The 27,369-nt window shown below is 45.2% G+C and overlaps 2 protein-coding genes and 1 long non-coding RNA gene across 12 annotated transcripts; 1 reads left to right on the forward strand and 2 right to left on the reverse strand.

Annotated features, from left to right (window-relative positions):
- Positions 1-3,060: 3,060 nt before the first annotated feature.
- Positions 3,061-7,903, forward strand: ABT1 (activator of basal transcription 1). Of its 3 annotated transcripts, none has more exons than XM_081175808.1 (4): positions 3,061-3,172; positions 3,965-4,327; positions 4,735-4,910; positions 6,074-7,903. In XM_081175808.1, the coding sequence occupies exons 1-4, from the start codon at positions 3,076-3,078 to the stop codon at positions 6,410-6,412; spliced, it is 975 nt and encodes a 324-aa protein (XP_081031934.1). In that variant the 5' UTR covers positions 3,061-3,075; the 3' UTR covers positions 6,413-7,903. The 3 variants fall into 3 exon arrangements, with proteins under 3 accessions (XP_081031934.1, XP_081031935.1, XP_081031936.1); XM_081175809.1 differs by having other exon boundaries at positions 3,162-3,185; XM_081175810.1 differs by lacking the exon at positions 3,061-3,172 and adding an exon at positions 3,251-3,362.
- On the reverse strand, positions 7,204-10,126 carry LOC308576470. Its single transcript, XR_014003256.1, has 2 exons — positions 9,967-10,126; positions 7,204-9,909 (listed from the first exon to the last, which is right to left on the reverse strand). It is a non-coding gene; the product is annotated as an uncharacterized lncRNA (long non-coding RNA).
- A 2,840-nt stretch (positions 10,127-12,966) lies between these two features.
- On the reverse strand, positions 12,967-26,193 carry LOC308577275 (cold-inducible RNA-binding protein-like). 8 transcript variants are annotated; one of them, XR_014003559.1, is made up of 10 exons: positions 26,033-26,193; positions 23,474-23,588; positions 22,042-22,148; positions 21,263-21,356; positions 21,092-21,170; positions 19,450-19,513; positions 19,162-19,230; positions 14,965-15,880; positions 13,522-14,643; positions 12,967-13,374 (listed from the first exon to the last, which is right to left on the reverse strand). XR_014003559.1 is itself a non-coding variant. In XM_081177318.1 (7 exons), the coding sequence occupies exons 2-6, from the start codon at positions 23,574-23,576 to the stop codon at positions 19,450-19,452; spliced, it is 447 nt and encodes a 148-aa protein (XP_081033444.1). In that variant the 5' UTR covers positions 23,577-23,588; positions 26,033-26,193; the 3' UTR covers positions 12,967-13,374. The 8 variants fall into 8 exon arrangements, 2 of the variants coding, with proteins under 2 accessions (XP_081033444.1, XP_081033443.1); XR_014003560.1 differs by having other exon boundaries at positions 13,484-14,643; XR_014003558.1 differs by lacking the exons at positions 13,522-14,643; positions 19,162-19,230 and having other exon boundaries at positions 15,784-15,880.
- Between the last annotated feature and the right edge of the window lie 1,176 nt (positions 26,194-27,369).

Raw genomic sequence — 27,369 nt, forward strand, 5'->3', positions numbered from 1 at the left:
CCTGGGTTTTGTCAGTCCTTTCTATCCCGTCAATCTAGCGCATTAACCTGGTAATCTTATATCCGAGGCCCTTAAGTCTCTTCCATGTCCCTTCCGCGGCTCTTCTTCATATTTATACCTGTACTTTACTTTATCTCCTGCTCCTTTCATTCGTGGGAACTCCAACTTGACAATGTTTTTGACCCTTCTCGACAAGTCAGTCCCTTTTCCATATTCCACACTAAACTCCATGTGGTATTTAAAAACATGTGTCAGAGTCCCTCCAGAATTAAGTGTAATTATCACATGTAAAAGCTACTGAAGAAGGCACACTTCCTGGGTTGTGTATGAGGACAGTAATCTTCACCAAACGACAAGTGTTAATTGAAAAGACCACTTTCCTTGTGAGGTGACCACCTGGGGGGATTTGAGGTTCAAAGCATTGAAAGGGAAAAGTAGGAATGGGTGTGAAAAGCTAATCCCCTTTAAGATAATGAGCTTTAGCCCATTGAAGAAGGGACCTTCCCCTGGGTTATAAAAGAGACCAGAATTTATGCCAGGGGAGAAGCAACGGGCTTGGAGTTTAGCTGGGATGCACCGTGCAGTGTAAGATAAGCGATACTGATGCTCTTACTATGACATGAGCTGGCGCTTTTGGGGCTGCTGCTGCTGTGACCGTGAGCCCCTCTGCAAGCAGCCTCAGGTTGTACAGTTGTGTAAATAAACTATGTATCATAAACACCAGGGGTCAGCAAACTTTTTCAGCAGGGGGCCGGTCCACTGTCCCTCAGACCTTGTGGGAGGCTGGACTATATATATTTTTTTAAAAAAATTGAACGAATTCCTATGCCCCACAAATAACCCAGAGATGCATTTTAAATAAAAGGACACATTCTACTCCATCTGGTATGCAGGCTGAGACCCTATCTGCCTGCGGACTGTCTCGCCAGAGTGGTGCATGCTCTAGTTATCTCTCGCTTGGACTACTGCAATGCGCTCTACGTGGGGCTACTCCAGAATGCGGCAAATAGACTGGTGACTGGGACCGGCCACCGAGACCATATAACACCGGTCTTGAAAGATCTTAATTGGCTCCCAGTAAGTTTCCGAACACAATTCAAACTGTTGGTGCTGACCTTTAAAGCCCTAAACGGCCTCGGTCCAGTATACCTGAAGGAGCGTCTCCACCCCCATCGTTCTGCCCGGACACTGAGGTCCAGCGCCGAGGGCCTTCTGGCGGTTCCCTCACTGTGAGAAGCCAAGTTACAGGGAACCAGGGAGAGGGCCTTCTCGGTAGTGGCGCCTTCCCTGTGGAACGCCCTCCCACTAGATGTCAAAGAGAACAACAACTACCAGACTTTTAGAAGACATCTGAAGGGCAGCCCTGTTTAGGGAAGCTTTTAATGTTTGACAGACTATTGTACAGTGGTACCTCGGGTTACAGATGCTTCAAGTTACAGACGCTTCAGGTTACAGACTCCGCTAACCAAGAGATGTGGGACGCGGGTGGCGCTGTGGGTAAAACCTCAGCGCCTAGGACTTGCCGATCACATGGTCGGCGGTTCAAATCCCCGCAGCGGGGTGCGCTCCCGTCGTTCGGTCCCAGCGCCTGCCAACCTAGCAGTTCGAAAGCACCCCCGGGTGCAAGTAGATAAATAGGGACCGCTTACCAGCGGGAAGGTAAACGGTGTTCCGTGTGCTGCGCTGGCTCACCAGATGCAGCTTGTCACGCTGGCCACGTGACCCGGAAGTGTCTGCGGATAGCGCTGGCTCCCGGCCTCTAGAGTGAGATGAGCGCACAACCCTAGAGTCTGTCAAGACTGGCCCGTACGGGCAGGGGTACCTTTACCTTTACCTTTAACCAAGAGATAGTACCTCAGGTTAAGAACTTTGCTTCAGGATGAGAACAGAAATTATGCAGCGGCGGCAGCAGGTGACCCCATTAGATAAAATGGTACCTCAGGTTAAGAACAGTTTCAGGTTAAGAACGGACTTCCAGAATGAATTAAGTTCTTAACCCGAGGTACCACTGTATTTTAATCTTTTGTTGGAAGCTGCCCAGAGTGGCTGGGGAAACCCAGCCAGATGGGTGGGGTATAAATAAATTATTATTATTATTGCATGACACCTACAGCCCTGGCCCCTCCACAGTCGCGGGGCCAAGCTGGCACTCCTGGCCCTCACCCGTACGTTGTGACCTCAAAGCTCGCTTTTAATTTATTTATTTTTATAAAAAAGCCTATTAATTTTGCACATAGTTTAGGAAAAAAATAAAACGCAACAGGAGAGAAATGGTGAACCGCATTTTGGTGGGCAGCGGATGGGAACAATGTAGGTGACAGGGCTGTCGTAGGCTTCGCAAAAGGGATGCAATAATAGGAGAGGAACTGGAAATGAGCGCGGAGGGGGATGCATTAAAAAAATATCAGAGCAATTCTGCAAAAATCATGCCTTTGCCCTGTTTGCCACATGTCCGCCGAGGATGCCGCCCAGGGCAGCTACGCTCTGCTCGTTTCAACAGTGGGAAAAGGGGCTGCACTGGATTCCTCGACCCTGAAAATCAGAGAATCGGGCGCTCTGGCAGGAATTGCGGCAGCTTGCATCACCGCTCGGATGTGTTTGTTTTTAAAGCAGTTTTTTAGTTGCTTTGTGCAAATAAAAGAAAAATAAATAAGTAAATACATCAATAAAGATTCAATAATTCCTTTTTCTTTTTCTTTAAAAAGTATAAAGGTAGAGGTAATCAACCTTAGAAACAACAATTTAGAAAGAGTAAATTTTTTGAGGTCTGAGAACAAAGGAAGGCAGGCAATATGTGTACATGTATGTAATGACTAGATTAGAATGAAGATATGGTTTCATTTGTAGATATGTGTGTGGTTTTTTTCCTTTGTTTGTATAGTTTTATTTTGGATTCAATGTTTGTAATTTTTGTTGCAATTTTGCATTGAAAAAATATATATATACAATAATTATCTCTTCAGACGGGCCTAAAAATTCTTCTGGCTGACTCGTGCCATTCCAGAGGCGGCTTCTCCTTTTGAATGGAGTCTGAGTAGCTGCGCATGCGTGTCACTCTTCTCTTTTCCTATCTCTATGGGGTGGGAAGGCGGGGCTTGGACTTCCTTTTACCGCCTTCCTTTTGCGACAGCTGCCGGAAGTGAGCGCCGGAAGTCCTCCGCGCAGATTCCAGGTGGGCGCCGAGCGTGAGAGTTTTCGTGGGTACGGAAGGGAGCGAGTGGCGGGGACGGGACACGGGCGAGGCAGGGGAGGGGAGGGGAGCGAGGGGCATGGAGGTTTAAGGCTTAGACCTGCTTGGCACGGACACGTGTGTGCGCACGTGTGAAGGCGTGCACGCAACATCATGCAGGGCAGTAGCACGTGTAATCGCCCTTGATTGTTCCTGCTACCCCCTTTGAGAACCACTGCTTTATGCTGTATTGTTAGCATTGTGTTCGGTCTACCAGGCCACAGTATAGCGCCCGAGAAGCAGACAGGACTGTGCAACACAGACTTCCATCATCCAGCCCAGGAGTGGCTGCTGCCAGCCAGGGCTTATGGCAGGGGTCAGCAAACTTTTTCAGCAGGGGCCAGTCCACTGTCCCTCAAACCTTGTGGGGGGCCAGACTATATTTTGAAGGGGGAAAAAAATGAATGAATTCCTATGCCCCACAAATAACCCAGAGATGCATTTTAAATAAAAGCACACATTCTACCCACTTAAAAACATGCTGATTCCGGGACAGTCTGCGGGCCGGAGTTAAAAGGCCATTGGGCCACAGCTGGCTCCTGGGCCTTAGTTTGCCTACCCATGGCTTATGGGATAAGGAGCAGTATAAATGTCAAGTGACAATAAATGTCATGGACTGAGACACTGAGGGATCGCCATGGGTGGCAGTGAGGGTCTGGGTGTTAAAAAGAGGCATTCTCTCCCTTGCAGATTCCTGAGTGTTGTTATTTTTTGAAATGTCTCTTCTCCTTGCAGGAAGAAAGCAACCTCCCAGCGCAACGTTCCCTTCTTTCCCCGACGCCATCCGGTATACAAATAATAGTAATAATAATAGCAGTAAGATCAACGCTTGGATGGCTGATCAAGGTGTAGAGAAGTGTCAGGAGACACCAAGAGCTGAAGACCTGGTAATGGACATTGAAGAGGAAGAGGCAGCGACTGACCAGAAGGAAGAAGGAAGTGAGGTTCAGTTGGATCTCTCCACTGAAGATGGTGCCAAAAAAGTTGTGCCAGGCATAATTTACCTTGGTCACATCCCTCCTCGCTTCCGGCCACGACATGTCCGTAACTTGCTTAGTGTGCATGGTGAAGTAGGACGTATTTTCCTGCAGCCTGAAGGTGAGCCTTCTTGGTGTGTACTGGGGAGCAGGGGGCAGGGGTGGGTGGGTCTGCCAGTCAGCTGAACAGGGTCAGGCAGAATAAACACCATGGTGAAAGGCTACGAAGCAAAATACCGTGCTGGATACAGGTGCCTTAGAACCGGTGTCAGCATCTGGTATGGGGAGCGTATGAAAGACGTGGAGATTAGTGTAGAGAAGCTGATTTCAGAGTGTTATTTGATTTATGATCTGTATGCTACCTTAATTGAAGCGTTGTGCAATATTTACATTTTCAGAGGATATGAAAAAACTACAGTTGAGTGAGAAATCTAGAAGCCAGTGGATGTGTGGACTGAGGTTGCATTTAAAACTAGGCCGTTGTCACATTCTGCACAAACCTGTAACCCTCCTCTCTGTGTCCTGCAGAGCGATTTATACGAAAGAAAAAGAAGAAAGCGGGTAGCAATGCCAAGAACTTCACTGAAGGCTGGGTAGAATTCAGGGATAAACGTGTGGCAAAGGTGGTAGCTGCCAGTTTGCACAATACGCCCATGGGTGTCCGCAAGAGGAGCCGATTCCATTATGACCTCTGGAATATGAAGGTAAGTGGGTGCTGAGGGCTGCGCCAGTAAATAAGGATTACTCCCTTCGCATCTAGTTGATCTTGTGACTTAAACTCTCCGTTGAAGGAATGAGGTGTAAAGTGACCTTTCTGAAGGTACCGGACTTTCCCTCTCACACTCTCCTTGGATGAAGTCATGAGTTTGCAAAAGCCTCTCTTACATCCATCTTCTATTCATTAATGTGGTGCAAAACAAACTGCTTTACAAAACTATGCTTGGAAGGGTGGGCACAAATATCAGTGCTTCTTGCTCCCAAAGCCCAGGGAGCTGGGTGGGGGGTGGAGAAACAGGGATGGTCAAGTCCAGAGTTGACCCTCAAAGTAATATTTCACTTCCAAGGAGAAGAAACAATGAATCCATATGGGTATCTTTTCATATGCAAACAGCGTCTCATTGGCAAAACAGCTACATTCTGGAATAGCAGTGGGCTGCTGCCAAATGTGGGTCATGAGGGGATACTTTTTGGGGAGTACAGTCATTTCTCTGCTCCCATTCCAGCTCCTTTTGATGATGTCAGATCATCCAAGTACGAGTTCTCCATATCACTAAAATGTTTAATGCTACATGATTATGGAGATTAACCACTGAGCAGGGGTCCCTGGACTAATGTCTGGAGGACAGAGGTGCTTCTTGATCATTCAGAGGTTGGCCATTCCTGATTGCACGATTGTCAAATCTTTTAAGCCTACGTTTTTAATACAGTGGTATCTCGGGTTACATACGCTTCAGGTTACAGACTCTGTTAACTAAGAAATATTACCTCGGGTTAAGAACTTTGCTTCAGGATGAGAACAGAAATTGTGCAGCGGCAGCAGGAGGCCCCATTAGCTAAAGTGGTGCTTCAGGTTAAGAACAGACCTCCAGAACAAATTATGTTCTTAACCCGAGGTACCACTGTAATGGGAAGGAAAAGAGACCCCAGGACTCTATGCACTGTATAAAGAATCACTCTTAGAAAGTGTTAAGAAGATGTTGTACCTCTGCTGTTGGAGGCGGCACGCCTTTAAATGCCCATTGCTGGGAGTGGCCTGTGGGGGACGTCCCTCTTGCAGGCTTCCCATAGGGGCATAGAAGCAGAGTGCTGGACTCGGGCCTTTGGCCTGATCCTGCAGGGCTTAAGTTTCCTTGTCTTTTGTCCCCAGTATCTGCACCGCTTCAAGTGGACTCACCTGAGCGAGCGACTGGCCTATGAGCGTCAGGTGCGGCAGCAGCGCATGCGGGCCGAAGTTTCACTGGCCAAGCGCGAGACTAATTTCTACCTGCAGAATGTAGAGAAGAGCAAGTGCTTTTCAGAAAAGGGCAATCGGGGAGGACAGGAGGAGAAGAGCTGGGGCTTTGTCCAGCGCCAGACTGAGGAGGAAATCCAGACCAGCAAAGGGAACAAGCGCCTGAAGAAGCAGTTGGCCCGGGCGGCTGAGATCCAGCAGAAATCCCAGTCAAACAGCTCTCTCCTATCCAAGATCTTCAATATCCAACAGTAGCGCTTGTCCTCTGGAATGTCAGGTTTGCTGCTGACCCTGGTTTAGCTGCTGGCTGCTGGGTTTTTATAAGCCAAGCAGACTCAGTCTATTCTTGAACCTGCCAAAGCAGGCAGGGGAAGTTCATTCTTTGTTGCACGGCACATTTTATACATGCGCTGTGGTTGTAAAACTTGTTGATCTTTCTGCTGTGCGGAGCCTCTTTTTAGAGAGCTGTCTCGCTTTGCCTGAGCAGCATTAAAGCTTTCCCCTGTGGGGATTTGGCAAAGCCTTGCTCTTTTGGTTGTTCTCTTGGTGGCTGAGATTGGCGGTGGCCGTCCCACCTTGCCCAGTCCTGAATCAAATTCAGAAGTTGATCCAGCGGAAGAGTGTGCTGTTCTAGATCAGATGCTGCTGCGGGGGAGGGGAGCTGAAACTAGCTGGAATCCAGTTGCTAATAGGAACCTTGATCTTCATTTAGAAATTGGGGTGGGGGTTGGGGGGAGGAACAGGCCAAGCACTGCCTTTGTGGACATTTCAGTTCTCTGCCGCTGATCATCCAAGGTACTTTGGAATGAGATGCGCCAAATGGGGATTCTAAGTGTTTTGGTGACATTAAGGTGATAATACTGTTAAGTCAACATGCAGCTGATATTTGAAACAAACATCAGGGGCTAGAACAGCAATAATCACACAGACCCCATGAAAATGTTATTTTTCCAAAAAGTGTTGAATTGGGTTTGGGATTGATCATTTTCATATATTGTCCAAAAAATGTGGGCTGTTACTACTGGAATTATTTCAATTTTTTTATTGTTTTTATTTTGCATTTCACAATGTTTCAGCAATAGAAATTAAGCCTAAGCAGACTCCACCTACATTAGGAATTATTTCCATTTTTAATGTGTGTGTGTGTGTGAGAGAGAAGGCAGGTAACAACTGGTAAATAAAAAAATCATTTTGAAGCACTGGTTATGTCTGTTCTTCAACCACAGTGTGTGGACATCAAATGGGAAGTGTTCTAAAGGAGTATCTGATTCCCAGTTTAGGTAAAAGAACAGTTGGATTATTGTAGCTCTGGTTTGAAATGCTCAGCATTTCTTTGGTAAGCCATACGCTATATGTTACATACAGCTTCATTATGCAGGAAAAGCTTGAAACAGAATAGAGTTTTGTGGGTCCACAATCTCAGTTGTGGAGTTGGAATTGTGTCTGGTACTTGGAGCCCAGAAATCCTGATGAAAGCTTCTACGTTTCCATCCAAATGTCTTTTCTCTGCTGGGATATGATTGATGTCTTTTAGTTCTGCAATGTGGCTTCTGAATCTTACCTCCAGAGGAGGAAGACATGGAAAGGCATAGAAACAAGCTGGTATAACGATTAACATTGAGTTTACATATGAAGTGAGATTCATTCTCAGCCTCTTCTGCCTCTAAGTGAAAGATGGAAAGGTTCCTGCTGTATTGATGTGAGAAGGCAGACATAAAAATAAAAGCAATTTGACAAGCTCTGAAAGACTTTGAGAATTCCTCCTCCCCTCACCCCACCCTTTTCCTTCAAATCTGACCTATTTGTATCCCCTTCATGTTGTCCTAAATTAATGATTTAACCTCTCTTTATCGCCGATCAGGATTCAGGCCCCATCACGGGACTGAAACTGCCTTGGTTGCACTGGTTGATCTCCGGCAGGCTATGGAAAGAGGTGAAACCTGCCTCCTGGTCCTGCTGGATTTCTCAGTAGCCTTTGATACAGACCATGGTATGCTTCTGGCCCATCTAGGAGTTGGGAGCTGGGGACATAGTTATCCAGTGGTTCTTATCCCTCCTAGGCTGTGTCCAGAAGGGGGGGGACAAGTGTTGGAGGGGGGACAAGTGTTCAGACTTCTGGGAAGTCACTTGTGGGGTGCCTCAGGGCTCTGTCCTCTCCCTCCCACGCCATTTTTTTAAACATCTATAGGAAGCCTGTGGGACAGATCATCAGGGGCTTTGGGATAAGTGTTCACCAGTACGTGGATGATACCCAGCTCTACCTCTTCTTAAACTGGAACCAGTAAAGGTGGTGAACGTCCTGTGTGTCTGGAGGTGGTTGGAAGATGGCTGGTGGTTAATGGATTGAGGTTGAGTCCTGACAAGACAGAAGTATTGTTTTTTTGGGGGGCAGATGTGAGGAATCCCTGGTCCTGAATGGGGTAACTGTGCCCCAGAAAGACCAGGTGCGCAGCCTGGGAGTCATTTTGGACTCATAGTTGTCCATGGCGGTACAAGTCAATTCTGTGTCCAGTGTGGCTGTCTCCCAGCTCCATTTTTAGTATGCCAGCTGAGACCCTATTTATCTCAAAGTGGTTTACAAAAAGATAGAAAGAACATAGAGAAGATTTGCTGCATTTCTATTTTGCCCAGACAAATAGAAAGGCTTGTGGTTGGTTTGCATCACAGAATTGTAGTTGGCACTGGGGGTCATCTATTCTAGCCCAACCCCCTACAACAAAGATTTCCAAACTCTGCGCTGCAACACATCAGTGTCAGCTGCAGTTTGTAGGTGTGCCGTGCAAACACTCCCCACTCTCCTCCAAGGGCTGGAAAAGGGTTAGTTTAACCTCTGGTTTGCTAGTAAAGCTAAATTACTGTGTTGCCAAATGATGCATGTCTAAAAAGTGTGTTACCAACATCAAAAGTTTGGAAAGCTGCCCTACAATGTAGAAATCTCTACGCAGAGTCCCCCCATCCAATTTGAAACTGTACTGGGCCTTGCTTAGCTTTGCAAATGTGTTAGCAGTTTTATAGCTGCACCACTAGGCATCATCATCTTCATATATATTTTTTAATTCTATTTCTTATCTGCCCTTGACCACAAAGCCCCAGGTTGGGTTACAGCAATTTAAAAATACTGTATTAAAACACAATAGTCAAAAGAACAGGGTGAATCCTAAAACATGTCTCGGGGGTCAAATACCATGTAGACACGCATTTTCAGCAACTCCAAAGAAACTCTTAACAGCCTCTCACTGAGGCTGTTTTGTGGGCCAGAACCTCATTGCAGCACGCAGAGGCCAACATGCTGTGGGATGTGTTTCATGAGCATTTCCTTTGCATCCAAAAGGCGGCTTTGGGGACAAAGATGTGCTTTTGGCTGCATTGCAATGGCAAGGGATTACCACAAGGGGGAGGCAGAGTATGCACAACCTCTATACCAGAGGCAGGGACTCTTTTCAATTCGGAGGGCCACATTCTCTCTTGGGCAACCTCCTTGGGGCCAAATGCTGGTGGTGGGCAGATTAACAAAACTGGCTTTTATTTTTGTGTATCAAGCTGCATTCCAGCCAGGTGAATGGGCTCAGGGGAGGCAGAAGCAGGGAACGTGCGCTGCAGACTCCCCAGAGGGCATTGGTAGAGCTTGCGATTTGTTGATCCCCTTGAATGCTCTGGAAGGGGCAGCCTGAGGACTTGCCCTGGCTTCTTAGGCCTTTCAGTTTTAGCAGCAGGTCTTAGAGGCCCCTCTAAATAAAGCTCCTGTTACTGAACTATCAGTTCCTAACCCAGAAACGTTGCTCTCACTCCTGCTGTGCAAAGCAGCAAACCCATTTTTCCGAGTGCGGGTCCTTACCCAGACCAGACTGCCCCATCCCAATAGAAGAGGGAAATAGCAAGCCTTACAGGAACCCCAGGGTGTACAAAAAATTATTATGGGAGGGTGGAATCGAGTAAGGGAAAACCCAGAAGCAGCTCAACATGGATTGACTTGAGCAAAGGAAGGAGGGGGGGGGGGAGAAATGGAGCACTGCAGAAGCTGCTGGTGGCTGGAACCCTGAAGAGGAGCCCCCTGCACAGCGCATTTCACAGGCTTCCTTTGTATAGTCTAACCTTGTAAGTCAAACACCTTGAGAGTCAAACATTTTGGCTTCTGAACACAGCAAACCCGGGAGTGTTCCGGTTTGCGAACGTTCTTTGGAACCCGAACGTCCGACACGGCTTCCGATTGGCTGCAGGAAGCTCCCTGCAGCCAATCGGAAGCTGTGCCTTGGTTTCCAAATGTTTTGGAAGTTGAACAGGCTCCATTCGACTTCTGAGGTACAACTGTGAATTTATAAAAGGGGGAAAAACCTTTAGGAATGAGGCAGAGGCTAACACCACATGAGCCGATAACCACAGGGGTGGCCCCAAGGGGGGAGGGAGGCCATAGCTGTCAATGTTTCCCTTTCTTAAAGGGAAATTCCCTTATTCCAAATAGGATTCCTTGCAAGAAAAGGGAAAAGTTGACAGCTATGGGGGAGGCATGTGCCTGGGAGGGGGCAGGAAGGTAGAGATGAGAAGCTCCACTGTATCCACATCTGAATCTGTGTATGTTCATGCTTTTGTGTGCGGCTCCCAAGCCCTTGTACATAGCCTACATGCATACAGCTTGTCCATATGTAAAGATTACACAGGTGGTCAGTTTAACCTCTGCAGCTTGGGGCTGGACTGACCACTGCCATCCTTCCCGATCTGTATTCAATCTACACCTTCAACATACTATTACCTCCTATGAACTGGGCCAGGTTCTGAGATCCTTGGGGGAGGGCCCTCTTTTGGTCCCACCACCCTCACAAGCACAGCTGGCTGGGACATGGGACAGGGCCTTCTTAGTGGCTGCTCTCAGACTTTGGAACTTTGTGTCTTTACAGCACAATTGAATTCCAGAATTTCATTTTTCATTTAAAATGCCTCCCTCCCTTTCCTTTTGCGGCTGCTGTAAAAGGGCAATTGTTCTCTTCGTAGAATAGTAGAAAAACAGCCTGTTCTCTTATTTTTTGAAGCAACTCTTCTAGCAGTGTGAAATGGCAGGTTGTGCAGCACCTTGCAGTTTAACACCTGTGCTTTTAGTTGCTCATGCATTTAAAAAGTTGCCGCTGCCCCTCTTCTCAAGAGAATGTGTGTTCTTGAAAGAAGCTGAAACCTTAAGAATGTCACCAGCCAACAAAAATTTAATATGACATTCCCAAAAGGCAAAAAAGTGGGGGGCACAGTAATTACCAAGAACAGGTACAGAAAATAGTACTTTTGACAAGTGGATCTCTGAGCACAAGTCAAATGCAAGTGTGTAGCCACGGTACTGAAAAAATGTATTGCTATCAAAGGAACTGCACAATTTGCAAAAGCAGTTAAAATAATGCACAAATACATTTTATTTCTGAGCTCTGCAGATCTTCAGAATTTTTTTTTCTATGAGGAAATATAAGACTATTGACACTGCTTCTCAATAGGAAATGGAGATGGCATCTTTCAGGCATGTCCTACTTCTAAAAAAAGAAAGAAGAGTTTTTCAAGCTTCTGGTTCCAGAGAATTCATTTGATTCCTGGTCAAGTTGCCAACTCTAAGCTCCCTTGTGACACAATCAAATATAGTGTTTTAGATTGCTGTTTGCTTTTCACCACTTTCTTCTGACAGGAAACATTTAGGTGGCAAAAGTAAACAATACAACCCTTCCACAATTAGTTCTATAATAAATAAATAGATAGAAAAACTGTAAATTGGAGGTGCCCCCCCCAATCCAGATCAGGACCTTGCTAGTGAAGCAGGAGGTAAGTTATCTATTTCAGACCCAATACCTCGTTTTCTGCCTGTTGGATTTCAATCTGACTCCATGCAGATCAAAGATACCCGAAATAATCAGGTAGAAATAAGGAGTCATTATTTGGTTCCGTAGATCTAATTGTCATTGAGTGACAAAGAATGCTGAAACTAGTCTATAATGTATCCTATTTTAACCTGAATTATACTGTTTCTGTAATTTTTAAATTTATTTTCTTGTTTTTTTGAAAACTGCTTAGATGGCTTCCCCTTTTTAAAATGTTTGATATTTTACTTTGTTTTTATATATGCTGTAAGCCACCCAAAGTGGCTGGGGAAACCTAGCCAGATGGGTGGGATATAAATAGTAAAATCATCTTCTTCACAATCAGTATGTATAAATTCTAGGAAATACCACTGCTTTTTTTAAAAAAAAAAGTCACAGGATATCCTGATTGCCAATATCCCATTTCACATCTGGATACATCCTCAGCCTTTGTACATAGCCTTTGTACATAAAATCAATCAACCCTGCTCTGGGCTACTTTGGAAGGGAGATATAAATTGAACAAACCCCTGATTTAAATCAGAATGGAGAAACCTCTGCAGGATCAGACCCATAGAAAAGGCAAACTACTTTGCATGCAAATGTATGTATTCAAATGTATGTATAGTGGCAGCTGCTTCTTGTAGAAAAGGGAGCTTTCAGCTAAGCAGCAACAGGGGAAGACTGCTGCCACAAAGCAGTCCCCTCTCCCCAGTCAGGCATTGTGGAAGGATACTATGGTTGATGATATAAATAACCAGACTGAACAGGGATAGACTCGCCCCGCCCCACTAGTCCCCGGTGTAGATTATTATCTCTGAGGATTGGAAGATGTCTCGGTCCTAGATTTGGGCTAGAAACCAGATTGGAATAGAATTACTCCAGATCGTTCAAAACCCTCTGGAGCTGAGATGCTGCCACAGGCTTCAGCACCTTTATATTTCTTGAGCAATATAAAATAAATTCTTCAAAACAAGGTACCTGATGATTTCTGGAAGATGTTTATTGTAAAAAAAAAAAAACCCCAAAAACATTTCTGGCAAAATGCTCGAAGGCTGCATCTTACGCTGCTAGTGGCAGGACAGGATTTTAAGTGGTTTGGCTGAGAACCATCATCTCCAAGAGGATTAAGAGTAAGTCCCCGCTACTTTGATGGGGCTTCACAACCCTGCTTGCCAAATTGCCCCTGGAAGGAGGGGGGAACAGGGGACAAAAAGGAAAGTTTGGGCATGAAGGTAAAGGACACCTTCCTTCAACGCTCCCCAGTATTTCATCTGATTCTAAGCACTAATACAGCCTGCCTTTTCTCTGAAAAGCAGCATTTGCTAAGGCTGCTTCTTCAGGACTTGTGTGGTAGCGGCAGTCCTTCTCAGGTTCTCTCACTGGCTCACTCTGAAAGACAAAGAAAGGAAGCACAATACTTTTGGTCTTCAAACATCTACTCACCTCTGGAACAGATCGCCTCCTTGGGGGGGAAAACCACACAAGCAATTACACCCACCTTGCATTGCCCCGTCCCTTCATAGCAGAACTCTTTACCTTTCTGCCACCCTACCAATGATCTGAGGACTTTCTTCCAGGCTGCTTTGAGGTGGGGCACCATCAGTGCTTGTAGTAGCAGCATCAGTTTCTGAGTCAGCGGAGATGGGTTCTCAAGTGCCACTGTCCAATGCAGAGGGATACCAAAGCTACAAAGAGACATCCAGCAGGATTCTGTTCCACTGAAGAGTAAGGAGCCTTCCATATCTCCCCTTCCCAATTCCAATTGCCACTGCACTGTGTGCCCCACTTCAATTAAATGTGTGCACCACATACTGACTTTCAACAGGAAAACCTAAGCTGGTCTGCAACAGTGCATGTGCCTTTTTAAAAGAAAAGAAAGGAAAATAATTTATTTATTGATGCTTTACAGCTTTTGGAAGCCTTCTAAGCATTAAGATATTAAAAATTCACAACCTAGTCTCAGGACAAATGCACCTTAGCATCTAACCAGCATGTTTTTATAAACCGGATATTGAATCAGCTGGTGGGATCAGAGAGGGAATGTAACCCTTTTTCTCCTTCGTTTCTACTCATCCTGAGGAAAATCCCTTCTCCGAAGATGTTATTTGCATTTGGGGTGGGGTGGGGGAAGGCTTTCCTCAGCACCAACAGATGGGACTTCCTCTTCAGAAGGATTTTTCCCCCAGGACCACAGAAGGGGAGGAAAGGATTAAGTTCCTCTCCATGCCTGCCCTGATCACATTGCTATCATATATTTATATACTGCTTTTCATCCTAGGGAAGCCTTGAAGTGGTGAACCCTTTAAACACAAAATATACACTAAAGTACAAGAAAACACCATAAATCAACCAGCAAGCAAAACAGTGCTAGGCCACAAAGTAACTTCTTGAGGGCCAAAAGCAAGCTCCCACAGTAGAGAATTAAAGGGTTCTCTCAGCAACACTACACCCCACACACACTTGGAGGGCTCGAAAAACACCAACAAGAAATTCAAAACTAAAGAACTGAGGGTGTTCTCACAAAAACTTACTATTTCAGTTCTCCCAGCCGATACCATCAATTTCCACTTCCTGAAACAGCAGTGTTTAAGGTCCTGTGGTCAGTGGGTTGAATTTTAAATGGAGTGATGGCCACTTACGACAATAGAGGAAACAAATCTTGTTACAGTGGTGCCCCGCAAGACGAATGCCTCGCAAGACGGAAAACCTGCTAGACGAAAGAGTTTTCCGTTTTGGAGGTGCTTCGCAAAACGAATCTCCTATGGGCTTGCTTCGCAAGACGACAACGTCTTGCGAGTTCCTGCTGGTTTTTCCCCCTCCCCCCCCTTTTTCTAAGCTGCTAAGCCACTTATCAGCTGATCCGATCAGCAGATAAGCCGCTAAAAAAGCGCTAATCCTTCAATGGGCTTGCTTCGCAAGACGAAAAAACCGCTAGACGAAGAGAATCACAGAACGGATTCTTTTCGTCTTGCGAGGCACCACTGTACAGCCTACTCTCAGCCAGAGACCCAAAGCTCCAGAACAGGATGGGGATGAGCTAACTATGCCCCATTCATTTTCTGGAGTCACCCAGGTGTATGTGGATCAGGATCTGCATCTTTCTAACAAACTACAGCTAAGAAATGTGTTCAGCTCTTGGGCTTGGGAAGAAAATGAGCTTCCCACCCTGGCTTTTGGTGAGAGGAATGAGAGAGTAGTGTGACATCAAGCAGTAGCAGTGCCCCTGCTTCCAGCTTAGAGCCAAAATGAAGCAGGTTCTAAAAGGTTTGGCAGAAGTTGCACTATTTTGGCTGCAGAATGAAAAGCAGTAGGGAGAGGAAACTTTATACACAAGAAGCAGAGATGGGTAAACTCTGTCCTGCTCTTAAGTAGGCTGAACCCACAAGAAGCCAGCGCCCAAGACTGGAGGGGCCACCGAAATAACCTCAACACACAAAAACTGCACGAGTCTAGGCATTCTCAATGAACACTTATGGAGCACTTCATGCAGCAATTTACAGAGAATGCTCTCTCTCTCTCATTGGATGTCAGGCAGCTGTTGATGTGGGGACATGGGGAAAACGCTGGTTTTTATGAAGGCTACACCAGCTGGAGTAAAGGTTTAATAAAAAGTAAGTTTCGGGAGAAGCACTTTTCAGATGGTGCATCCATGCCACAGCAGATGCCACTGTTGATGTGTCTGTGTGCAAGTGTACTTGCATTACTTAATTAGTACTCATTCCACCCCCCACAGCCTAACTTCATTTTATTGGAAGGTTTGCCCCTCATATTTTAGAATGACCACATTAATATACGCACAAGACAGGAGCTCCAGAGAGGTACCCAAAGGGAAAGTCTTTTCTCAACTCCAGCCTTGAGGTAAACTCACTTCCGGATCCAGGGGTGCCCCTTCCACCTGCCAAATAAAGCCATGTTACAATTCTGGCTCAATACTCAATACCATGACTATCTTGTCAATGGAGCCTTGCTTGCTGAATTCAGATGTCTTGGGTTTAATCCACATTAAATATTTTACAGGCATTCCATCTTCCTTCCTGAAGACAAGGGTATTTTAATCCTCTGCTCACAAAACGGGATCGGAGCAAAAGGTTGGTATCACCATGGTTTTAAAAGCAACCACAAGAAACCACTGCCTAACTAAGCCAATGGGCCACTGAAACAACCTGGATACACAATGATTGCACAAGTTTGATAACCTACAAGCATTCTCAATCAAAAATCCTACACTGCAATTTATAGAATGTTGTTGACTCTTGTACCATTAGCTCTTCTCACTACAACTGAAATGATATGTATTTAAATCTGATTTGATTTCAACAGATGCAGGTAAAGTGGCAGACACCCATCAGCTTTCATCTATCATCAAACAAGTCCTGAGTGATTTCTTAAGATTTTAAAGTCACGACAATGTGTGCTTACCATTCCCATCAAAATACCTACAAGGTGTCACACACACACCAGCCCAGGTCCCCCCCCCCCCGGGAATGGTTTTACTGTAATTTCAAAAATACTTACATTGAAACACAACCACCCACCCCACTCAAGACTTTTCGCTTTGAGGAGTTTTCTCCCTGCTCCATTTAAACAAAGCAAAGGAAGAAACCAGTTTATTGTGGTCAGAAAACTCAGCCTCCCACTCATAAGATGTCAAAGTAGCATTGGTGGAGCTTGCCTACTAAAACAACCAGTTCGTCTTTTGAAACAACTGGTAATTTTATTTTTCCACTCTGTCATTTAATTACTTGATTTTTAATGTCTTAATTGTGTATTTTTATTGTTGTTAGATGTTAAACTACTGAAAATCATACTGGCATATGTGTTTATGAAGGGTGTATATAAATGGCTTAAAAAGCCAAAAGTGGAAACTCTCTTGTATCTGTCTCAAAACTGTACCCAACCAAGGAACCTGGCTTTTGGTAGCTTCAGTAAATTATAAAGATATAAAGAACAGAAAAAGCAGTGAAGCAGGAGGCACTACCTCAGGCACCACCAAGATCAGTAAGTGCTCAGCCAGCAGCAGCAGAAACAACAGCAGTAGCAGCAGCAGCAAACTCTTCCAGCAGGAAAGGACAGGACACCAGAAGCCACAGCAAGAATCCCTTCCAATGAAGTATTGACTCTGTTCTGGAGCCCATGTATTTGTTGCCCCTGCCCTTTTCAGGGTCTCATAATAGTTCCCTGAGATTTATCACAAAACAAGCCTTAACGTAAATGTGACAAAACGCAGGTTGGCTACGAAATACGGCCTATGCAGAGGTCTGTGTACCCTTGCACAATCTGTGCAAAACACAGCTGCATTCTACATCTAGGACACACAATGCAAATACGCCAAATTTGCATATGCTCTTATTTCAATTGTGCAATGCATGTTTACAGTGCATGACTAGTCTAGTTTTGCTAGCCACAAGGAAAGGCAAGAAGGCGTGCAAAGCACTTCAAGTCTTTGGACCCACGATGGGATAGCAGCTTCTGAGATTTTAGTAGGTAAACTCTCCTCTCCCCAAAATATATATTCAGGCATATTGTCGATACCAAAACATGTTTCCCCCTTATTTATTAAAATCAAAGCCTGGTATTTTCTGTAAGTCAAGGTGTACACCTTACACCATTTGGGAGGTAAAGTGGTGGTGTCTTAATTCCCATGGAATCATGGCATAGAGCCCCACCTACACGTTAGCTCAGTGGTTTTCACACACTGCTTTGGGACCCTTTTCTTAGGTACCTGAGTGGAGACATTGGCAACAGCAGATAACCTGCCCTATTAAGACAGATTGCCCACTGTTACAGATATTCCTCTGTGATGTATATAGTCAAACAAGGAGTGGTATCGAACAAAGTTTACTCAGAGTAAACATACTGAAATTAATGGGCAAACATTGTTATCAATGGGTATGCTTTTTGGTAAAAGTCAAGCTGAATACCACCCAAGGGATGATAGCCCGTACCCATGGATGCATCTAGTTCAGGCTCCACAGGCCAGGCTGGTATCTTACATGCTTATCCCAGAATACCTCAACAGCAGAGGTTCTGTGGCACAGAAGCCAATATAGAAAGAATCCCAAACACAAGGCACAAAGTTTCAAACTGACAATATACAAAGCACCCAAATACAAATGCTTGTGGGATTTAGCCCACTGAACTAAGTACTGAAATTCCTCGGCATCTCCTCTCCAAGGTAACCGTTTAACAAATACACAGCAGTTTAAAATATGTGCCATGTATTATGGCTTTAGATTGGGCATAGTTGAAGTGTTAAAACGTCAAGAACAAATTTCATTTTCAGAAGGGCATTTAATAGGCTTCGTGAAGCCAAAGAACTGAATACAGGAATTCCTTAACCACTTTTAGTACAATATCGAGTTACATGTGTGTCTTCCAGTTTAAAAAAAAATATAAACAAACGGTTTTTCAAGAACAACTTGCAAGTTCTGCAAGCTTCAGTTCTAGGTACATCATACAGTATAAATTCTGATTTCTGAAGATCAAACACACGTCTCCCTTTATAATCAAGGGGGTTTTGCCTTCCACCATACCCCTTGCTTGCTACACCATAGGACTTTTACAAAACTACAAGGTATTAATGCATTTATAAAAACAAGGAGGATCCTCACACCTTGCTCAGACTCTGGGGAATTATAGGTGAAGAATAGGTCAGAACCCCCATCTTGGTGTGTTAAAAGAAATCCAGGGGGTGGAGGTGGGGGAAAGCAATAAAAGTATGTATTCAAAAATGCTTAAACACACCTGTAAAAAAAAGGCAAATTAAAATGTTTTCCTTCAGAAAGCTCTAACAGGCCATCCTGTAGCAGAAGCTGTTGGGCTGCTTGTGGTAAGACTACAAAAAGGGAAGATACAGGTAGAGAACTAAACAAGATTCAGCGAAGCTCCAAAAATCTTTATAAATACGGCCATTGGAAGGACGATCTTGATTCAGGAAGGATTTATGCTCGGTGCAAGCTGAGGACAAGAAGCAGGTACAAATCATAAAGTACACTGAAGAACATTGGTGCATGATGCTAACCTAGTCTCCCTCCTCCCAGCCCAGGGCAACTGTTTGCAGCCTTGGAGATGATGCAGGGTGGAAATAATATGCCAGTAAATGAATATTTGCATACACTTTTTTTGCTTTTAAAAGACCCTATTAGGAATGTGGAGGTTTAATTCCCATAAACTTACGGTTCGGAGAAAGTTTCCGTGTATAAAAGGCTGTAGTCATGGTTTTTATAGACTGGTTCAACAGTGTCCCTTAAAAAAAAAAAGTGTGTGGATGGGTTTAACTGTCCCATTTTTATTTTTTGCTTCACTCCAGCAACAGGCCAAATCTCCATACGCAATTATGCTAGACTTGCTGATGAGGAAAGGAGTTCTGCTGACAAAGTTAGTCTGTGACGTGAGAGAACTCAGTCCTATGCTTTAATAGCTATCCTGTTATCAGAAGCAGATGGTGCTTAGACATACACTTACCTAGTTATCGTAGTTGTCTCTGTAGGAGCTCCCAGAGTAACGGTCTCCATAGCCTCCTTGATTCCTTGAGGGAAAAAGCACAAAAGACTGATATGTCACTGCTGAGCTGCTGTTAAATGCTATACACTGAGTGAGATTCAATGTAGTATGAGCAGGCATCCATCCACTCATGCAGTGGGGATTCTTCTTTGCTTCCTCCCGCCCATGGAAAAAAAAATCTGATCTGGGGACCTGGAAGACCACCCAGAACTTATTTTGGGGCTGATGTCCCATTGTACAGGTGGGCATATTAAAATATCACTATAATGCCAAAATCACAAAAAGAACCTTTACGTGCAATACAGAATTGCTCATTTATAAACCTCATTCTTATTTAAGTGCTGTATATAAATTGGTCATTAAGAGAAGGACCGATTTAGTAATAAGGTTATAAAAAACTAGGATCCATTTCTAGCTATACTAGTTTTTCAAGATGTCTTTCCAATACTGTACCCAGTAAGCACCTATATGAAAGCAAAATGGCAACTACTTCTTTGCTTCTTGCAGTTTTTGTAAAGCACCATGTACACAGATGGCATAGGTGATGGGCATAGATCTGCATCACAAAATGACCAGAATCAAAACACAAACCCAGCATGCGGTGGGAGCTATGGCCCTCTGAATGTTGATGTACTACAACTCCCATCTTCCTTGAAAATTGGCTGTGCTGGCTGAGGCTGATGGGAGTCCAGCAGCATAAAAAAGGCACCACTTTGGCTAAGTTGCCTTAGGGGCAAAGAGAAACCAGTTGGAAAGCAGGATTCCACTGTTGTTCAGATCGTGATACCAGTTTCAGACATTTTAAGCTGACAATGCATTGCATCAGCTCAAATTGCCTGCAGACGGCAAATGCGCAAGCAGACAGCGCCTGAAGAAGTTCTGGGTGACCACCTTCTCAGGCTTCGTCTGCCTGCACCTTTGAGTAAGTCCCCTGGCCTGCGTGAGCTGCAGCAGTATGTGGGCTCGCTCAGCTGAGGGGCTGGAGGATTCGCATCCCCCAGCTGAGCAGTTTAAGGAAATTGTGGTGCCCCTCTGGCTCACATGAGCCAGAGAGGTATAGGGGCCTGGACTGGGCGATGTATCTCAGCAATGTTGAAAACCAGGTATCATCCCAGACTAGATTCCAGCCACCACGTCCCACCAAAATGAAATATAAGCCAATCACAATACATGAAGGAACAAGGGCATACAGCAGCACTGTAATTTGATATTCATTTAAGGTTAACAATTTCAATTACAGTAAGTCAAGTCTTACTGGCAGACTCATACCCAACTGTGTTGTTATTTAGACGAGAAACACAGGCATGGCAGGACTAGTCTTCCTTTCTACATGATAGCCTGTTGTTACTAAAACAGCAATACCTAAAGCTTCCATGCCATAGCAGCACACAGCTGGCTAAGCCTATTTCCTAGTGCTAAAATAATCAGGAGCACTTCAACAGCTCTCTTTTGCCAACTCTAAGGAAAAGTTTAATGGTTCAGAAGGAACTCTCAAACTGTTATTCTAATACAGAACACAAAGGATCATGATCTCAACATCATATTTGTAGGTACCACAATCTGCTGCAACCAAGTATCTCTTAGGTGTGCATGCTGGTCTTACCTGCTGCCATAATAGTCTCTAGATCCACCATAGCCACCGCTTCTGTTATCATAACGGCCACCTCCATATCCTCCACCTCCTGCAGCAAAGACACGAATGTTTATCAAGCCTATTTGCTCCCACACCACTAAGCAGTTAGCACGGAAGGGCACATGCCACAGGAAAGCTCACCTCTGGAGAATCCACGTCCACGCCCTCTGCCTCCAGAAGAGCCACGGGAGGATTTTCCAGCCTGGTCCACTCTGATCTGACGCCCATCCACAGACTTGGGGAGAAGCAAGAGAACAAATCAGAGCCAGAGCTTTTAACAAGATGATGCTACTCTTCCAACCTGCTACCAAGGACGCAGGAGTCCAATATAATCAAAGCTTGGATTGAAATTTTGCTTTGAACAATTTGCATCCTCTGCCACTGGGAAGCAGAACAAATCCCTGCTCTGCTGAATGCTATGCAATACCCACAGAATAAATATTTAATTTAATTAAATATTTAAATAAATATTTTTATTAAAAATAAATTTAAAAGCTGAATTCAGGAACACCAGTTTTGTGTATCTCACTGGTGCACCCCAACCAAACAGGACCAAACTTTCCACACAACTGACATCAGTTATGACATCAGTTGAACGTAACTTGGGAGTGAAATGGCCTCATGAGCCAAATGTGGATTCTGGGTTGACAAGCCAGAGGTTCCCCACCCCAGTTTAGAAGAGCACCATAAAGTCGCTTTAACAAAAGGTGAATTAAGCAACCCTGGAGCTGTAATTCAGGACTAAAAACTATTACTGCTCACTGTGCAGCACACCCACCAAGATAATAGTAGGTAGTTACAACATTTTGCAATATAAGCAAGACAGAAGATCACATCTAACAGCCCTCCATATTCTAGGAAGTTAGAAAGAAAGTGGATGCAATAAGAAATGGTGAGCAATCTCTGCGGGCGACACTTACCTCTCCATTCATGGCCCTCATGGCATCCTTGGCATCTTCAGGACGGCAATAGGTAATAAAACCAAAACCCCTGGACCGCTGAGTCTCCCTGTCTTTCACCACAACCACTGGAGAGAGAAAAAATTTAACAGATTTATTTTCCTGGCTCTTTTTCTACATGTAGATGACAGCCAGTGTCCCTTGCCAGGTCCCTTCTTTAGCCCCACTTCAGACTCAAAGACTGCTTGGAAGGACATTATAGCCGCACAGGGGCATCCAGGAAATAAGTTCCAAGAATTGGATGCTGAAGAATAAGAAAAACCCTGCTGTCTATCTTACTGGGGAAACAAGATGCTGTTATTCATGAGCTCAGGTAATTTATTAACCAATCTCTCAATCACAAGAGCTTGCTTCCAGGAAACCTCAGACCTATACACCAAGGGTCTGTAGTATCAAAGCACAATCCCTCCTGATACCTTTGTATTTTTTGAATACAATTAATCACTCTGAAAACAAGGAAGATGCAGCCATGTATCATTGGCATTCTTCAAATCTAACCTATACATGCCCCTCATCCCATTTTGACAGCTATAAATAATCAGCAAGCCATAGTATTAATTACAACACAATTTGGAGAAAGCAAAATGCACATCGTTATTAACACTATATATTACCAGGAGTATCACTTCAGAATGCAGATATGTATCAAATGCTCTCCCATGTTAACAAAACCCCATTTGTTCAATATGAACATGGTTGGACAGTCTTCATCACACAAATCAGGGGTAGGCAACCTAAGGCCTGTGGGCCGGATGCAGCCCAATTGCCTTCTCATTCCGGCCCACAGACGGTCCAGGAATCAGCGTGTTTTTACATGAGTAGAATGTGTGCTTTTATTTAAAATGCATCTCTGGGTTATTTGTGGGGCATAAGAATTTGTTCATTCCCCCTCCCCCCAAAAAATATAGACTGGCCCACCACATGGTCTGAGGAACGGTGGGCCACCACACAGCTGAAAAAGGTTGCTGACCCCTGTGCTAAATCATTCAAGGTTGCTGACATTAACACAGGGGTGAGGAACCTATGATCTGCAGGCCAAATGTGGTCATTGAGGGCTCTCTATCAGGCCCCAGGCACTTTTCCAGACCACACTCCTCATCAGCCCCACTCAACAAACTCTTTGTTTTCTGGAATGCATCCTTGAATTACAATGGTGGCTCTTGCTTGCCTCAACAAAGAATGGCAATTTTCTGCCTCAGCCAAAGAGTTATCATGCATTGAATGCAAAATGTGACAAGTCTTTAACTTATCATAGTATAGTTGCTAGCATTGTGTGAGTGCATGCACTTGCAAACCCCAAAGCCCTACCAATTGGTTTCCTGGTGTGGAAACATTAACAGATTCAGAACTTCTGTAATTACAGAATAAAATCAAGTGTGACACCCTTCCTCACCTTCTGCAATGTCTCCGTAGGGGGAGAACAACTGCTCCAGATTCTGCTCATTGGTGTCAAAACTGAGCCCTCCAATGAAGAGTTTTCCTTCATCCGATGCCATTGTTTAAGTTATCTGTAGGGAAGGAATGTGTTTAGATTTGGGAAACATAGGTGGGAATAAGGACAAAAGATAACAGGCCACACTAGCAATTTACAAGTAGCTGATCACTGAGAACTAACAGCCCATTTTAATTTTCCAGGAAATCAGATTATCATTATTCTTCAATGAATAATCTGGTACAGCCCGGCTTCTTGTTAATCTGCTGTATAGTCGTCACTGATGTATAAATTGCCCATATTGACCAGGGTCACATCTTCCTTTTGTAGCTTATCTTCATTAGTTGCCTGACTTCCAGTAGCAGTCTCACTTCCACGCCTGGAGCCTCTTGACTTGGTTTTACTATCTGTTTCCCACTGAACTGAGACTCATAATTATCTATTCCAACTGAGCATAGTAAACTTAACATGTTTACTTTCCCCTGCATGCCCTGAGGCAGAGACACTGAGAACCTGAAAAATTACTTCTTCTGTTTTTTATTTGCAGCTATTTATTTATCTGGAAGCAGCAAACTGAAAAATCAATGTTGCTTATTTCCAGGCAACTATGCATGTTTACTCAGAAGTATTATTTCCAGTAGGTCTTACTCCCAAGCAATTGTGCACAGAATTGCAGTCTTAACTGTAATCCTGTGCAAACTTATCTGGGAATAAGCGTCACTGAAAACAATGTGACTGACTCTCAAATAAGCATGCAATAAAACAGCATATACTGTGGCCAAAAAGTAGATATTTGCAGGAGTAAAGAATTTTCTGAAAGTTTACTCAAAGGTAGGATTGCTAATGTTGCCCACTTGTTCTTTTGATGCTTCCTATCTTAATACCAGACAAGGTGTTTTTGTGCCATTATTTTAATGTTACGAGTTTTTATATCTTGAGCCTTCTACAGTAAAGGACAGTCTTAAAGTACATTTTACTGGACACAGAATGAGCCTAGCTGATACAGTTCATTATTCTAGAGGCAATTAGATACAGGTGACTGGGGTTAGCTATAAGCAGGCAGGAGTGAATTAGCTACAAATGAGCAGTTAACTTGTTTTCCCAGTGATATAACTGTGTTAATCGCCAAACAGAGATGGAAGATGCTTACTTCCCCTACTCAACGTGCCTGAATTGCTCTCTACAGAGCATCTGATAAGCTATCAGTCAGACTTTCGAGGTTTGGACATACTAAGGTGAAATGCTAATAAGCACTTCTCAATTTTCACCAATGCATACTTCAGAAAAATGGAAGGCTAATTGAAGGAAGCATGCAGGCAATCTTTCTCAGATGTGAAAAAGAGGTGGCAGTGTTAAGCCACTTCCCTACTAGGGAAGCTACCTTTCATACTATTTATGATTAAAGTGATTAGGGTGAACACACACTTTGGAAAAAGTTTTTTTTTGTATTTTTAATATTTTGTTGGAAGCCACCCAGAGTGGCTGGGGAAACCCAGCCAGATATAAATAAAATATTATAATTATTATTATGGCAAACTCATTGTAATTAGTATGAGGGCTAATAGTTCAGCACATTTTCTATTTTACAGGAAAATGAGTGTTTATCTGCTTGGATTAAGTCCTTAGCCGTACAGGTGCATCTTACTTTCAAGCTAAAAATATTTTAAGATCAGGCGTTCTCGAACCATCTTATGAAGCCTGGTATTGGCTCCACCCTGTGCAGCAACTACTAGAATGTTGTGGTCAATAATTTTGGTAACATGAGGCTGACGACCTGAGGCAGATTTCATCCATCAGGTGCGTATGGCAAGATCCTGCAATCTACTCAGTGCATCAATAGCTGGAACAAGTCATCGAAGGAAGGAAGGCAAGCAAGCAGGAACTAGTGAGTGAGCGTTGCAGCGGCTCCCGACGGCTTATCAAGGCAGACGTGCAGAGAGAATGGGCTCCCATTCTTTGCCCCAACCAATCCACCCCTCCCCCCTGGTAAAATGGCCGCGAACACGTGGTCTGAGCAGAATGCGGGAAGGCGAGCTCAGCGCGTCTCACGTTCTACGGACTGGGAACCCAGCAGGCATGCGCAAAGACTACCCCGCTGCTGTCCCGCGCTCCGCGAACAGCCTTCGCGCAGGCGCAGTAAGGCAAGGGCTCCTCCTCTCCCGCCCCCGCGTTAAACCTGCTGCTATAGCGGACTTGACCACGTCTAATGCTCTCCACCCCCCTGGAACAATTTCGTCCCTTCCCGGTGGTCTTCAGCCGCGCACCGCTCCTCACGAAGGAGACTGAGAGAGCGGCGTTTCAAACACAAGAGTGTGCGCAGAGGGGCCCTCTCGTTCTTTATGGGCAGCCGCCGCCATTTTGTGGAGCGTCTCTCCCTTCAGCCTCCCCCGCCTCACACGGCGAAGAGGAGCCTTTCTTCCCCGCTACCCTCCCGGCTCCCCTTTCCAATGCTCGATGCAGCGCCCCTCCTACGGCTTTCCTGCAGCGGCCTGGGCGCTTCCCCGGCGTCAAAGCACTCACCGAAGCCGGTCTCCGAGCAGGATGCGAAGAGAGCCGTTAGCCACTGAGGCAAGAGGGTATCGCGATGGCGCCGAGAGAGAGAGAGAGAGAGAGACGCAAGCGAGGAGAATGAAAGCGAGGCTGCGGTTAGGCCACGCCCGACACGCGGCTCCCGAGCCGGGATTGGCTGGGCGCGCGGAGGGCGGGGCCAAATCACAATGGCGACCACGCCCCTCCCCCTCCTTCCCGCTACCCCCAATTCATCTCCGAGGCCTCGTCGCCTCACGTGCGCCTGCGCGCCTGCCCCTCCCCCTCCCCTCCCCCACCTCCTCCCCTCTTTCAAAAGATAACCGACAAAAGCCGCGGCCTACTCGAGCTCGCCTCGCTTTCTCCTCAGGAAGCGCGCCTAAGCAGGCCCGCCTCCGCCAGCAGCTCTTCATTCGGAAGGCGAGAAAAGGCTGCGGCCCAAACGGCGCGGGAAGGATGCCGAACTCTGGTCCTTGGCCCATGAGCTCCGCGCTGCCTGCCCTGGCTGGCAGCGGCACTCCGGGGTTTCAGGCAGGGAGTGTCGGATGAAGGGGGCGATGCTAATGGAGCCAAGGTTTTACCCGCCGGACGTGTATGGCAGTGCCTCGTGAGGCTCCACGGGCCGGAGGTTGCCTGCCTCTGCTCTACACGGACTGGCAGCTGCTCTTTCTCGAGGGTTTCGGGCCGGGTTGCTGTCCCAAGCCCACGTGCAGATGCTGCTGGGGATGGAGGCTGGAGCCTTCTAGCAAGGCAGACGCCGCGCAGCAGAGCCAGGCCCTTCCCATAATGTGAGAGCGCCAAGAAAACAAAGGAAAAATCCGTGTTCCTCTGGTTGCTAGTTGATGGTGGCCAAGGCTAAATTAAGCCATCGCCCAGATTCCTCTCAAGTTTCCTACATTTTGACTTTACAATAAAGGGTAGTTTGCTTAAGTTACGATTTTATATGAATCTTGATCACTCAGAAGTAGAAAAATGTCTGTTCCCCTGAAAGGTGGCCCCTAAGACTTTCATTGCTCACAAAGCAGCTCTTTTAAGGAGCAGTACGTGGTTTTGCTTTTTTAAAGCGTGTAAGCTTTGTGAAAACCAGTGTAAAAAAACAAAGGCTCTTAAAAATAACTCAAGTTTATGTACAGAAATGGAAACAGCCCAGATCCCTATTTTATAGGTACCCTTCTTTGTTATGGATACATGCTTGGAAACTAGGCATGTTACAGCACTCTTCGTGTGCGAATGGAATCCCAAGACACTAAATCTTCCATGGAAGCATATTACTACACAGTATGGAGAACAGGAGAAGAGGAGTGCATCTATCACAATAGGCAAGAACATGA

Source organism: Podarcis bocagei, assembly GCF_964188305.1.
Source record: "Podarcis bocagei genome assembly, chromosome: 17".
Classification (NCBI taxonomy): domain Eukaryota; kingdom Metazoa; phylum Chordata; class Lepidosauria; order Squamata; family Lacertidae; genus Podarcis; species Podarcis bocagei.

Excerpts from the sequence above, each read along its gene's own strand:
- LOC308577275 (XM_081177318.1), bottom strand. The coding sequence starts at position 23,576 with ATGGCATCGGATGAAGGAAAACTCTTCATTGGAGGGCTCAGTTTTGAC. Across the intron at positions 22,149-23,473 it reads CTACGGAGACATTGCAGAAG|TGGTTGTGGTGAAAGACAGG; the intron begins GTGAGGAAGGGT and ends TTCTCTCTCCAG. Across the intron at positions 21,171-21,262 it reads TGGACGTGGATTCTCCAGAG|GAGGTGGAGGATATGGAGGT; the intron begins GTGAGCTTTCCT and ends TCTTTGCTGCAG.
- ABT1 (XM_081175808.1), top strand. The coding sequence starts at position 3,076 with ATGGGGTGGGAAGGCGGGGCTTGGACTTCCTTTTACCGCCTTCCTTTT. Across the intron at positions 3,173-3,964 it reads GTCCTCCGCGCAGATTCCAG|GAAGAAAGCAACCTCCCAGC; the intron begins GTGGGCGCCGAG and ends TTCTCCTTGCAG. Across the intron at positions 4,911-6,073 it reads ATGACCTCTGGAATATGAAG|TATCTGCACCGCTTCAAGTG; the intron begins GTAAGTGGGTGC and ends TTTTGTCCCCAG.